The sequence below is a fragment of the Puntigrus tetrazona genome, chromosome 5, assembly GCF_018831695.1.
Source record: "Puntigrus tetrazona isolate hp1 chromosome 5, ASM1883169v1, whole genome shotgun sequence".
Classification (NCBI taxonomy): domain Eukaryota; kingdom Metazoa; phylum Chordata; class Actinopteri; order Cypriniformes; family Cyprinidae; genus Puntigrus; species Puntigrus tetrazona.
In genome coordinates this window covers 25,663,112-25,677,592 of record NC_056703.1, presented here as the reverse complement: position 1 = coordinate 25,677,592, position 14,481 = coordinate 25,663,112, and the positions used below count along the sequence as shown (strand labels likewise).

General features: G+C 34.8%; 1 protein-coding gene across 3 annotated transcripts in view; it reads left to right on the top strand.

The window, feature by feature from the left end:
* kntc1 (kinetochore associated 1) overlaps window positions 1-14,481 on the top strand; it is a 53,173-nt gene that overhangs the window by 31,087 nt on the left and 7,605 nt on the right. For all 3 annotated transcript variants that reach the window (XM_043240553.1, XM_043240554.1, XM_043240552.1), the window contains exons 29-51: window positions 451-518; window positions 635-963; window positions 2,072-2,244; window positions 2,353-2,450; window positions 3,443-3,584; window positions 4,225-4,281; window positions 6,609-6,772; window positions 6,896-7,000; window positions 7,093-7,221; window positions 7,674-7,790; window positions 7,925-8,034; window positions 8,374-8,605; window positions 8,828-8,917; window positions 9,100-9,268; window positions 9,435-9,493; window positions 9,925-10,141; window positions 10,330-10,403; window positions 11,308-11,518; window positions 11,736-11,848; window positions 12,515-12,570; window positions 12,713-12,791; window positions 13,698-13,822; window positions 13,961-14,096. In XM_043240553.1, the coding sequence (XP_043096488.1) occupies window positions 451-518; window positions 635-963; window positions 2,072-2,244; window positions 2,353-2,450; window positions 3,443-3,584; window positions 4,225-4,281; window positions 6,609-6,772; window positions 6,896-7,000; window positions 7,093-7,221; window positions 7,674-7,790; window positions 7,925-8,034; window positions 8,374-8,605; window positions 8,828-8,917; window positions 9,100-9,268; window positions 9,435-9,493; window positions 9,925-10,141; window positions 10,330-10,403; window positions 11,308-11,518; window positions 11,736-11,848; window positions 12,515-12,570; window positions 12,713-12,791; window positions 13,698-13,822; window positions 13,961-14,096 (3,053 nt within the window). The remainder of the gene's footprint in view (window positions 1-450; window positions 519-634; window positions 964-2,071; window positions 2,245-2,352; window positions 2,451-3,442; window positions 3,585-4,224; window positions 4,282-6,608; window positions 6,773-6,895; window positions 7,001-7,092; window positions 7,222-7,673; window positions 7,791-7,924; window positions 8,035-8,373; window positions 8,606-8,827; window positions 8,918-9,099; window positions 9,269-9,434; window positions 9,494-9,924; window positions 10,142-10,329; window positions 10,404-11,307; window positions 11,519-11,735; window positions 11,849-12,514; window positions 12,571-12,712; window positions 12,792-13,697; window positions 13,823-13,960; window positions 14,097-14,481) is intronic.

Sequence of the window (14,481 nt, the reverse complement as noted above, 5' to 3'; positions counted from 1 at the left end):
CTGTTGAAAATAACTGAAAAAAAAAATTGCCAACGAATTTATGGCTATGAAACACGCTCCAGTCACCTAACTCTGGAATTGACTGGGAGAAAAGTGAACCAAGGTCACACCGGAGTAGTTTTAGTGATTCTGTGGCTGCAGATGTGCTGAGGTCATTCAAAGCAGGGCCATGTACACTTCCTACTAATGTCCAACTGCTGTAACCTTGAGATTTTCTTTTTCTCTAATTTTAATAGTTTTCCACAAAAGGTTTTTGTTGAAGTGCCTTGGTGGTTTTGTGAAACACTGTTATAGCCAAAATTCCTTCAAATTTTGAATAATGAAGATTTTCCTCTTCATATTCATATTTTGATTTCTTCTCAAATCAAATTCAAATTCAAATTTTATTTGTCACATACACATACATACATGGTACGACATGCAGTGAAATGTTTTTGTTTCATCTTGTAGATGATGCCTTCAAGAAAACTGAATGCGAGAACCATCTGAAGATGTTTACAGCCATTGCTCATCTACAGGTCTCAATTCTTTCATAATTTGATTTTGAGCTAATTATTGCCTTAAACACACCTAACAGTTCAACAACAAAAAGGTATGTTGGTTATACAATTTTATAAAATATTTCTTACATTAGGAAGACTTTGACATCTTTTTGACACCAGAGGAATATGACGATCCAGTAGTGAGACATAAGTTCAACCAACAGCTCATCACTGCATATGAGAATGCACAAGCATGGCGGCGCTCAGGAAAACAACACCCTGACAAGCTTTCGAGCAGTCATTTGAATGGTAATTCTGCAGTAGCCAATGATCCAGATGGTAAAACGAAGACACTCTCTACTGAAGCTGGGCTACATCGACTGGCCAGACAGCTACAGAAGACGGAGCAGGAACTTTGGGCAGACCTGGCTCTGAGAGCTCTGGATGCTGGAGATGTGGAGAAAGCTTTACAGATCCTCAGGTGAGGGTGGAGAAAAGGGAGGGAAGGTTGAGATCTAAAAGTACTTTAGGAAAAGCAAGCTCTTCACTTGAGACATAAAGATAATGCACATATTTACATACTCCTCGCAGAATATGCAAGATGTTATTCATTTATACAAAATAAGTGAGATCATAAAAAAGCTTTTTTTTAATTATTATTTGATATGTTTCTATTTTAGATTTTAGCAGTCATGATTGTTAGTGTTGTCATGATACCACGATTTTCACTTCAGTGATACCTGATTAAAATGGCTTAAAATAATTACATTTATAAATCAATTTAACTGAAATAAAATAAATGAGTTTGACTGGGTTTGTTGGTCTGTATACTTTTACGACCATTCAGTTTCGTGTTTTAACTCAGAAAAGAAATACGGAAAATGTGATTTCTTCTTTAACGCTTCAAACATTGCTGAATAGAATAAGCAGGAGCAAATACATTTTCAAAATTTACATTTCATTAAAAATCGTAAAATTATATAAAGCTTGTTTTTTTTAAATATATGTAAATGCTAAGTTAAATGTTTTTGAGTTTCTATGCAGACACAAACCTTCTTGCACTGACATAGCTACCTTAACTGCTTTTTGAAAACATTTAGCGTCAATATTTTTATTTTATTGAAAATATTTCATGCTTAAAAACATTTATGAAATGCTCATTAGATGGCCCATTTTTTGCAAATAACTGTATCTTGGGTAAGTCCTGGGAAACAAAAGTAAAAGAAGGACATTTAAAGCAAAGGGTCTTTGGTGAAGGGGAAGAAAACAGAACAAACTGAGAAACAGAATAAGAAACAAGACTAATATTAGCGTAGATGTCATTCTTTGTGTGTCACGAATACTTTGTGTTTTATGAGTAGTGTTCCCAGTTCCAGCAGATCTAATTAATGCAGCCTAAAAATCCTTTAACGGTTTTGAATTTAAGTGAATGAACAAAAATTGGCGAAAGACAATTAAAATCTTCATTTGTTTTTTGAATATGAAAACTCTCATGATTTTGGAATAACTTGGTTAAGAAAATGACAGCAATTTAATTTGTGTAATGTTTATTGTCTTTTAACTTCAATCTTCCACTTCACCTCACACAGTGAGCTATACAAACATCACTCAAACTGCAGCACAGGACAAGTTCTGTTCAGCACTGCCCAGCGCATTTCTCAAATGCTGGAGGAAAATGTCCCAATGGTTTTGCCTGAAAAGGTTAACCTACCTGCTGTCATCCATGGGCTGGCCTGTCAGGCTATTACAGTCTGCCACAGTGGTACTGTAACACACACCACAATTCATATTCTGAAAGTGATTTTCTTTTCAGTTAGCTTTATCATTTATCCTTTACAGCATCTTCTTGACATGTTTTTGCCTTTTACAGACCTTCTGCTGGACTGTTTGGAGCTGTGCAAAAGCACCAGAAGTGCGGCAGATGTGTACAGACAATGTCAGATTGAAGATTTTGGATTTTTTGCTAAGGTCAGCTTGTTTAACATGTATGTGAACACTCACATGCCAGATTGACTCTCCAATGATATTCTGCCTAGGCTAGAGATGGGCGATATGGCCAAACGCACCAAAAATATCTATGCATCCTTAGTCTGAGCAGTGACATACGATATTTGTCTCTGTATTTTCTCCAGTTTTCTATTTGGATTAAATATGTGAATGTAGCTACAGGTTGTGGTGTATATTAGCTTATGCAAAAACGTAATGTGATTTTTACCCTTTTTGCACATAATACTTTTATAATCTAATGTACCGTAAATTCTGGACTATAAAGCGCACCTGCATATATGCCGCATCCTCTCTATATAAGCCCATCTCTACTGTCGTCCTTCTATCCGCTTCTACCGACTTATATCTGCTAAAGAGGAACTAGCGTATTCTTCTTGAACTAGCGTATTCTTCTTTGCATTTATTTTGTCTTAGTTTTGATTCTAATTCCGGTTAGAGCGCCCCTAGCGGTGGGAAAAAATCTGCAGAACAGCCGCACCTTTGTATAAGCTGCATGGTTCAAAACCTATGAAAAAAGTAGCGGCTTATAGTCCAACTCTTGTTAGTGGAGACTTTGTAATTGAGAGATGTAATTTCCTCATATTCAGCTGGGATGTTTCAGTGACAACACAGCAAAGTGTGCTTAAGCAAATTTGCTGAGGGACACCGGCATGAAAAAAATATGCATTTATATTTTATTTTTTTTAAAAACTTTATACTTATTAGTTCTTTTTTATATTAGCATAATTTAAAATTGGTTTATTTGAAAGTTATGCTAACAATAAAAACATATTTAAATACAACTGACCATGCTGCGCTGTCTATTTTGCTGCCTATTTTAAAAATAAGTGAGGTGTTCCTTTAAGCTTGTGTTTAGTTGACAGTTTCAATGCTTCTTATTGTAAATCTGTTTATAGAATTTGTATCTAAAAAATCCATCAATCAATAATTTAACCCCAATTTTTTATTTTTAGGAATCTTCAATGAGTGGTGAAGAAGATGCGTACATTGAATCACATTTTCATGATGTCTTTAACGAGGACTGCATCGTGCTGGATCCAGTCTCAGTGCTGCCACTCCAGTATAAAATCACCAGAAATCTGTTACCACTGTCAGGTAAGAGTATACTGTTACTGCTGGAGTGAAGGGAAACTAGTGATCAGTTTTAATATGGACGTTGTTGCTGGCACTTTTACAGTGATAAAGAGTGAAAATGGTAAATGCTTTATTTTATTTTATTTGAGTTACAGGTTTTTTCTTTGATTTCAAGTCATTAAGCTCAGTTCAGTTAAATTGAGTGAAATTAGTAGATACTTTCTGATATTGCTGAAACCAAAACAATTTACTAGATATGAGTTGTCTCCATCGAACAAGGCAAATGGCAACAAGAAATTTTTTTTTAAAAAAACCTCTCACAGGCAACTAAGTTCACTTGACAGGGCCAGTTCTCTGCAGGAAGAATGATCCAGCACAGTAGATTCATGGTATTCAGAGTTTAAAAGAGTTTTTTCTGATTGGAGACTGACTTGGGCCAAAACAGATTTGGACAGAAGTAGACAGAATTTTTAAATCACAGATGAATCCTTACTAGGACTCACAGATAGGGTTGCACTTGTGGAATATCACACAAAAAAACGCTGGATGGAAATGCCACAATGCACATAAATTCTAAAAATGCACATCATGAAACGTATGTGCACAATTGAGGATAAACTTTAACACTTTATAAACACACAACTCTGTCCTTTTCTTTCAGAACTGAGGCTTTACCCTTTTGATTGTTCCTGTCTATCATACTGTGCTCTCAAAGCAGGTAAGAGTGTCTTCTTATTGACATGACTAGTATACATTGAGTACTTTTCTCTCTCTTATATGGTAAGATTCTAAGGAAAAATTAGTTTATATGTCAGTTGAAAGTATTTATTTTTATTTTCATTTATTATTGTCATTATTGACATGTAGGTGCAGGTAACTTAAAGAGTCCATATTGTTTATTTATGAATGCTTCTGACATCAGGGGGGTGTTCCAGAAAGCTCTCAGTTGATCAAGCAAACCTTGTTTACTCAAGGTAAAAACGCATCATTTAACACAGAGTATTTCCTGGTTAACACGCAAGACACTGACAGAGCAATGAGTCTCTCTGGAAACCGACGCTAAGAAAAAGCTGTTCGAATGTCATATACATACTTAATGCATGTCGCCAACTAACTTTTCATTTAGTCTTTAATTCTTGAGAACAAGAATTATATTGTTTGTTTGATGCAAATTATATAATAAGTATAGAATAAGTTAATTAAACATACATTTTAGGAAATGCAGATCCATGATGTGTGAGCTAATACAATACAAACATATAATAAAAATAATTACCTTATCATATTATAATTTAAGAAAAATCTTATGTATGCCAATAAAAATATTATATTTATTATAAAAATATATTAACCATATTAGAATAATATACTACATATAAAAAAATTAAATACAATTTATATATATATATATATATATATATATACACACACACACATACACTTTATTGTAATAATGTATATTGTGCACTATTGGTTACGCCCCCATGAGTCTTGTCAGTAGAACACAATATCTGATAGCTCTGAAATCAGCTAACCCTGAAACATAACCTACTTCAGAGCAGGTTATCTTCAGACAGCAAGTTGCTATGGTTACTTGTATACTCTGAGAGTTATCTCTGTTTTTGGTTGTTCTGGTTATCTGCTTACTTGCTCATGATCAAACCCGAGTGAAACCTTCCCTGGTTGTACATCAACAAAGGTGCACTCTAGAAAGCTTTCTATTTGTACAGTGTCTGCTATGTTTTTTTTCCAGAAGTTGTGACCAATAAAAATGTCTTTGTACAGCTTTAAAATAAAGCCATTGCTATCTCACTTACACAAGTGCTTGTCAAGGTAGGTGTGGTGGGGTTGCAGTCTTTGCTCTTTTGTGGTTTTTGTTGGGTATCACTATAGTTTTGTTTTCTATTGTGAAACAGAGACCTGCAGTAAACAAACAAGTGATTAGTGTAAAGATAAGTTAATGCACATGTTCAAGCTGTGTGTACAAAGTACAGGCAATTACATAAAACGGATTGTGCACTTACTATTCTGTTATTATTTGGTTGTGTATGTATAACAAAAGTATACTTTGGGCATTACTTAGACACACTGGGTCTCTCGTCTACTCCATCTTCCTTTTGATCAAGTTCACTCTCATGTGGATAAACTTGGTCCAGCTGGCTGCCTTTTCTTTTTCTCGTACAATTAAAATTATGATCCAAATCTACTTCTCTAAGGAATAGCACAACCTCCAGCTCCTTCCTCATCAGAGAAGTCAGTGAATCACTGCATCTGTCGTTAGAAGTCCCGGTTGCTATAGAAACAGTGAGCATTCTGAGACTGCCCATGTGCACAGGCTGATCTCGCCTGAGAAAAAAGATTTTTATATTTCTGTTTCAGCAAAGTCGATGTAATCATGCTGAATAGAATTAAAGCATCTGCTGCACATCAGTCATATCTGCTGCAGTTTATATTCGTGTTCATAGCTGCACTAAACAGCGTCTTCATTAGGGCTTTTAGTCTAAAAGTGCACATACTTGGATAAATACTGATATAGCTGTACTAAATGTCTAATGAAGTGTTCCTGGAACATTCAAATCTGTGTTTGTGCTGTTGCTGACACTGAACAGACAGTTTCCATGTTTGTGTAACAGTCTTTTTAAATAAGTTACACAGTATTGTTTATGTATTCAATCATATTAGCACAGAAATACTGGGATCAGGCTTCATAGTTAAACACTGTTGTGTACGGTAGCGATCAAAATAGTTTCCTAAAGCTTTAAATAATGCTTGTGTTGCTGGAATTGAAGTGGCTTTTAAAAATGTATTAATGAGTGAGTGAGACAATAAATCATCCAGTCATCCACTTTTTCATAATTAAATATTAACAAATATTATCAAAATAAAGTGTTAGCAGATAGTGTACTAATACTCTAATGACTTTTATACCTTTTAATAGAATGTCCAAAGTGGATTAGGTTGTTTTGTTTTTGGTTTTTTTTGACTGATTGCTAGGGGAAAATGTTTCTAAAGCCTTAGCTGTGAGATATCTGTCTGCTTTCACAGGCACTGATTTGGTCGGGCCTTTGCTCAGTCCCTTGGCCTCTATGCTGCAAATGCTGCAGGAGTGCAGTCAGCTAGAACTGGCTCTTCGACTTCTGATGGAATCTTACAGCAGCATATTAATGCACTTTGTTTCTAACAACATGGATATCTCTCTAAGCATGCGGGTGAGGATCCTGTAGGATAGTTACGTTTTTTTGTTTTTTTTTAGCCACACACACACACACACACACATAAATATAAATGCAAATGCAAATACGTTGTTGATGGTGTGTTTGTCTTATTTCCAGCTACAGTCTAACAACCGCATGGCCAGAGACAAACAGACTCTTGATGGGATAGAGAAAACTGTTCTCTCATCTGTCACTGTGGTTGTGGTCTCCTTGTTACAGAAGGTGTGCAATCACATTTAAGATGCACACTTATTTTGATTTCTTTCCGAGGAGTGATTTAGATCAGTGACTTAATTGATGAAGTTGTATTACAGGTGCTCAACTGGAAAGTGGTCGACTCTGATTTGGCCATTGGGCTTTGTACCGTTTTGCCCAGGACAGCAGTTGTGGATATTCTATGGAAAATGATCACCAGTGCCTGGCAAAATTATGAAAAGATTAAGGTCAGGATGAAGTTTTATTTTATAATTTTTTTTTTTTTTTTTTTTTTTCACAAAGGTTGTAATCTAAGTTATGTTGCTAGGTGAAACTCCTAAGCTTAAAATCGGCATTAAATCAAAATGAATCCCATTTGCCTTACTTTCTTTTTTCTTGGACTAATTTTTGGGTCTTCATTAAATGTCTGTAACATACTTTCAGAGGAATTCCTCAGTGATTATGTAAAACAACACCTTTTACCTTGTCAAAACGTCTCTGCTCACAGTGCTTTAAATGCATTTTAAAACAGGTACTGATTTAACTAATTAACCAGCTGACTATTAGTCAATTAGGCAATCAATATTCAGTTTTTTGTTTTTACCACTCCGTTAATATAACAAACATTTGCAAATTTAAGCATATTTTTAGTATTTTGAATAATAATAATAATAATAATAAATATATTTGTCTTCTGTAGGTTGTTGCTATGGTGGGGGCCCATCTAAGTTTTTTGTATGAGGATGAAGAGGAAAGGGGGAAGTTTCTGTCTGTTATCACTGATGCAGAGTGGGGCATTCAGCTTAGCAAACTCGGGGTCAGTGCTGAGCTTATGCTTGAACTTATTTCAATATTAAGCCCATGTGAGGCAAAACCAAGTTATTTAATCTATTTTAAAACTGTGTAATATCTCCAGAAATGTGTGTCCTTCTGACATTTGTTTCCATTTAGGTTTCCATCCAGTCTGTGTTTAGGCAGTGCGCAGAAACTAAGAGAAACTTGATTCCTACACTTGTGAAAAACAAAAATATTACTCCTGATATCATACTGCATTACTGCAGGCAAGTCAGCTATTTATTATTTTCCTTAACATTTCCTTACATTTAATCATTTAGCGACATACAAAGGATTTTTTATGTCCCTATACAAGTAGTTAATGATTATGAATAATTAGAGCATCGATAAATTGCTGTTTATTATACAGTGATAGATATGTAGATGTGATAAAGTGTAGATACCGTTCATTGGATCACAAAGCAGATGTGATGTAACTGTTGTCCCAGATATTTAAAAACCGTCCAGACTGAAGAATTACCATAATCATCTGTTTTTTTTTAATAATACTTGAATGTATTATGCTGAGTGTTTTTTGTTTTGTTTTGTTTTTTGTGGCTCTGCAGCACATTTGGATTGGACAGTGGTTCTGCAATCAATTTGTACATAACCACTCTACTGCTACAGGAGGACAGGTGGTATGAAATGGAGATTGAAGAAGGTGATGCTAAAGGTACCCTGCAGGGTGAAGAGTTACTGTTGGGAAAAGATGACTTGCTTGAAAGTGCCCTACAAATTATTCCTCAGCTTGGCTCTACCAAAGACCTTGTGATCAGTCTCAACACAGCCTTGACCAAGGTCTTGCATACTTCATCTCTGATTCTCTATAAGCCTTGTCCTAATCATTTACCCTTGTTTTTCTTTGGGAAACATTTCATAAGATTTTACACAACATTTAAGGGATCTAGGACACTACTGCATTTGTCACCAAGTATTTGATTTCTCAAACGTCATTTATCTTGTATGGTAGATTATTCTAGTGCCGTAATCTTTGTTCTAATATGAATGTAATCTGTGCAGCTAAATCCATACAACTATGAGTGGATAGAGAGAGTACTCAGAACTATTCAGACAGCTGATGAAACTACAACCCTTCTACCCCTCGGTCAGGTCAGTCACATACCAAGATATAATTCATATTACCAAACAGGATGAAAAAAACTGATGGTTAAACAAGTTTTTCTACACATAGCTTGAATGACGGAGACTTACTGTGTAATGGCAATCATGTATTTAAAGTTTTGGAATAAGAAATAAGTTTAATTGTAACATCTTCATATTTTATTATTTAGATGGTGGGATTACTCCAGCATTTAAAGTCACATAGAAGAATCTCTCCCCCCACTGACCTGGAGAGCTCATACCTTTTGGAAAATGGTCTTGAACCCACTGCTCTAGCTAACACCCGCCTGCCCTTTCATCTGTTCTTCCAGACCAACCATGCTTTCTGGAAAATTGTCTGTGTGTATCAGGGTGTCAGGTTTTGTAGTGTTGTTTATTTCACCATACCCTTCCTGATTTATCGTTTTCCTGATTTATGCTTTTAGTTTATCTTGAATGACTCGCATGTTTTCAGTTTTAATGTGATGTTTTCTTTCTCTTTGTTTTCCTTAATGTGTGCCCACAGCTCCAGAACTTAGTGAGGGCACTTTACCCACGCTACTTCTCATCTGTAAATTAATGAAGGTATCATACTTAAAGGAGAAGAGATAATTGTTGTTTTTTTTATTATTCAAGCACACAACAGTGCACCGTTTGCAGCACTAATAAAATAAACTTTGAAGTGTACCTTTTACAGAAATTGTCCAGAAATTCACAGTGAAAATCATTCTGTAATGCGTCAGGGTAGGCAAAGGCGAGGTAGCAATACAATGTCACCTCTAACAAGAAACAGACAAATGCTCATAGCTTCTTGGCAAATACATTAAAGTCCACATCAGTATCAGACTTCCGTAGGCTATGGTTAGGGTTTTAGGTTCTTGCTTTTAAAAGCAGTCATTCACAATAACAATGTTATAGAAATGTAACTATTTCTTTATTCTAGGAGATAAAGAAATTTACCTCTTTTTCCTGGTAGGATATTTACAGTCTTTTTTTCTGTTTTGCTTTTTACTCAGGTTAATCCTGATAAGCTGTATGTTTTAGCTGTGAACCATGTGTTCAAGAAGAGTCTCTTGCCTTTGCTAACGGATCAATCAAAGAAAATCCAGAGTCTTAATCCCAGTAAAGAACTGTCCAGTGTGACTCAGAGTATCTTTAAGTATGCACTGTGCATTCAGAATCTGGAACTTGCTGCAGCCACAGTCCATAAAATTGCGCAGGACCTTCCTGCAGGTAAGTCATGTAGTATGACTCGACTCTTTCACTACTCAAACATTATATTTTATTGTTTGAATCTTGAATGCAATAAATTTGGGTGAGGAACAGACCAGGTTGCTCAATATCTTTTGCTCCATTTCTTCTCCATTCCCCTGGCTCTCGGGCCTTCCTCACTTGTCACAATCATGTTTGTTTTATTCCAGGTGCACAAAAGACAGATTTCTTAAAGTTCAGTTTGGAGCTTGTACACAAGTTACTGCAGTCTGATTCTCTGGAGGTACGTTTTTTAATAAAAAAAATGTTATGGTATATTGTTTAATATAAACAAGAAATGAATAGTATGTGGAAATATAAAACCATTTATTGCTTTTTTGCTAAATAGATGAGCATGAACTGGCTTAGCTGTTAAATCATGTGTTTTTACTAACCTCTTGTGGTCAAGTTTTATTGATGATTTCTGATATTTTGACTATGCAATTTAACATTTGTGCACAATTTAAAGTTTTCCTCACAGAATCTATCCCTACAGCTCTAAAAATGTTTAATTAACCTAGAAATATTTTAAGAATTATTGCATGTAGACCACAGAATGTGTTGTTTTTTCTTAATACAAATGAAGGAATTTTAATGAAGTCAAATGAAGTTTGAGTCTTATGAAGAGACAGATATAACATGTTAAATCTGGTAAATACAAGCAAAAAAATGTTGAAGTTAATTTTGTCAATTTCATATGTGATATTGTCTTTCACTATATGTAAATATTGGTAAATAAATTTATTACTTTCTTTGCACCTTCTCAAATTCATTCATAAATGGAAACTCAACAGGTAGAAAGTACAATCAAGTATAAAGTGAACTGTATTGTGACAAGTTAGGAAAATATGTATATAACGTTCATAACGTAGCATTTAACAATTCAGGAAATTCAAGATAATGCTATGAATATTTGGTTGATGAATACAGTGTCTACATTTCAACTAGTCCATGGACTAAACAGTTCCCCAGAAAAGAAACAAAGCAGGGAATTCCTACCTGACAGCATAATATATAAATTAATATTTTATATTGGCATACTGTCAGGGATTTCAAAAACAGGTTTCACATATGACTGTTTTTCAGTTATGGTCATACAATGGCAGTAATGGGCATTTTGGTGACTATTCAGTTTGGACCTTTAACAGGAAAATTTACAGGCGCGAGGTGAAGCACTCATCTCTAAACTGCAGCTGCAGTATCAGCGCTCAGCCACGGAGAATGCTCTTATTTCATCTCAGCTCAGCTCTCCAGAGCTCCTCAAACTCACAGGACTTCCTGGTCGCCTCATTGTAGCTCTCTTTGAGCATAGCTCCGTGCTGGACCGTATGAAAAACCCTTCTGGTCTGACTTACCCCGGTAAGGATACGTAGTATGGCATACTGTGCTAAAGGAATTGCTGTATTTATTTTTTCTTATTATTGTCTTATATATCTAAATCCTAGCCTAAACTAATCACTGAATTATTTATTATATTAAACTAATTACTAAATTATTTTTTGGAAACGTCTGAAAACAAAGTTAATCAAAATAAATCTGTATTTGTACTTGGACCTCTTTTTCTGTACTTGGACAGACATTCACAGCGTGGCCAAAGATATTGCCTCCATCAATGGTGTTGATCTTTTAAAGATCCGGAACATTCTTCTGGAGAAGTGGTTGTGCCAAACAGCGCAGTCAATTGGCAAGGTATCTAATATATGTTAAATACACACTGCAAAGTCTTTTGCAGAACAAACACATTTATTTGCTACAGTAGATCTCCTTAATTGTCCCTTGTCGCACCAGAAACCATAGACTGTTTAAAAAAAACAGGTCCTGGTCAATTTACATCATTGTTAATATTTATAGCTGAACAGATGAAACGTGTTGTCCTGTTAGGGACATAACACAATTTCCTGAACATGCTCTAAATCAGGCTTTTTCAACACTGGTCCTCGAGGGCCACTGTCCTCCAACCCTAATAAAACACACTGGATCCTGCTGATTTAGCTGTTCAGGATTCCTAGTAAACTACAGACAGGTCATTTTGATCAAGGTTCGAGTAAAAATCTGCAGGACAGTGTTTCTCCACGACCAGAATATTTTTCCATTGCGTATCAATTATAACTTGGCAATATAACAAATTTAAATTATATGGACCATATTATTTTTTAATTGTTTACATTTCTTTAATTATACTTTTGATTGACGTGTGTGTGTGTTTTGTTTTTAAGTGTATTATGTATATTATGTAAAATGTATTGTTTTAAAGCTATTATGACTGTAGCTTCACCATCCATAACCCTAGCTTGATTATATGTTGCATTATTAAACAAGTTTTTAAAACCTCCAATATTCATCCTTTTTTTGTAGGACATAAATCATCAGGACCATGTGACTGATATAAATGATGACCCTGACCTCATGAGGTACTAATACAAAATGTTCTAAAGTATTTTATACTTATACCATATCATATAATGTGACATTACTGGTTCCTGTAACATTGTGGACTCCCTTTTGAAGTATTTCTTTGCCTTTTCTTTTCGTGTTCTTTTCTGTGTACTGCAGAGTTGTTTACTTGCTGCAGATGCACCCTATGGATATAAGTGCACGATTGCTCAGCCCCATCTTGACAGCACAGACATGGGTAAGTAGAACTTTTCTTTATACGCATGCACCTGCTTAGTTGGGGACACAGTTTCTAGCGATTGATTTGATTTGATGATTATTTGATTACAGATACCACCTCTGTATCTCATTAACAATTATACATCCCTATTATTGTATTCTCCTATTTTATACTGTTAAAAGTGCTATATAAAAAAAAAAAAATATATATATATATATATATATATATATATATATATATATATATATATATATATATATATATATATATTAGGATGCACCGACTGTTCGCAACCTAAAAAAGCCCTTTCAGTGAACAATCGAAAAGACTGAATAAATAATGCTAAACAATGGCATGATGTGTTAAAATATACGCTTACTTATGCAGCAAATATGTCGGCTGTGTAAAGGCATTTAAAAGTGCTATAATCATTATAAGCACCGATAGCGAGAGACCATTTAGCACTGCTTCTCATGTCTCTAATGAGAAGATTAATGTGTCCTATGTGTCCAATTACTTGTTCGATGCTGGTTATTTTATGACCGAATTCACAAAATGACAAATGATTAGCAAATACACTGCAGATCGTTATGTTTTCTAATACATGCAAGTTGCCTGTAGCCTTATATATATATATATATATATATATATATACACACAGTATGAAGAAAAAGAAGCGTAACAATAAAGCTTATGAAGTGTAATTACAGTATGTAATTTCTGTAATTGCTAAACTAAACTGTAATTGCTAAAACAATCTCATCTATATAAAATGAAAAAAAATAAGTACTATTAAGGAATATATAAATATAATACATAAAATTACGTATCTGAAAATGAAAATCTTAAAATAATTAAAGTGAAATACGAAATGAAATGATAATAATACTGAGCCCTGCACTTAACATTTGTCCCTGTGTTCAGCCCCTGGGAGGATCAGGCCTTCGCTTGACCTTTGAACATCGCAGCCGCGCTCTTCTCTGTCTCACTCACTTAGCAGATCCTGCTACCTTGGAGGCACTTTCCAACCAACCTAGTAGCAAAATCAAGTGAGCTGCATCCATAATATTCTATTAATATTAAATCTTTATTGTGTTCAGAATGGAACTGTCATTGTGTTTGATGCAAACACATTTTTGCAATGTTGTTTTAATCATGTTAATGACTGCATGCTAATCTTTTCACAGATATTATTTGAAGTGCTACATGTACCTTGCCCAGATGGAGGCCCTGAACATTCCCTATACCTTGGAAATGTTCATCAGCAGCCCTAAGGAAGGCATGATCAAGGGTTTATGGAAGAACCACAACAATGAACCTCAGGTAGATACTGCAAATAGGACAATACATCACAATACATGCACAATACATCAAAATAAGGTTGTATTTAGTTTTTTAACATGTGAAACATTTCATACAAAAATTTGATTGATTTGATATGATCATGACCTTAAGACATAAAGCCCAAAAAAACCATTAATGATCCTAAGCAGACGCTACAAAAGTGTTTATTTGTGTGAACATTTCTTATAACTACAGTGCTTGATCATGTAAGGATAAAGTGTATCATTTTCTGTTTAAATGAGAGGGGAAACTGTAAGCAAGCCATTCATAACACGACAGCCTTCAGTACTGTATTAAAACTCTGATACTTACAAAATAGTGTCAAAAGCAGTTTGACCCATTGCAAGATGTTTTATTCACCTTT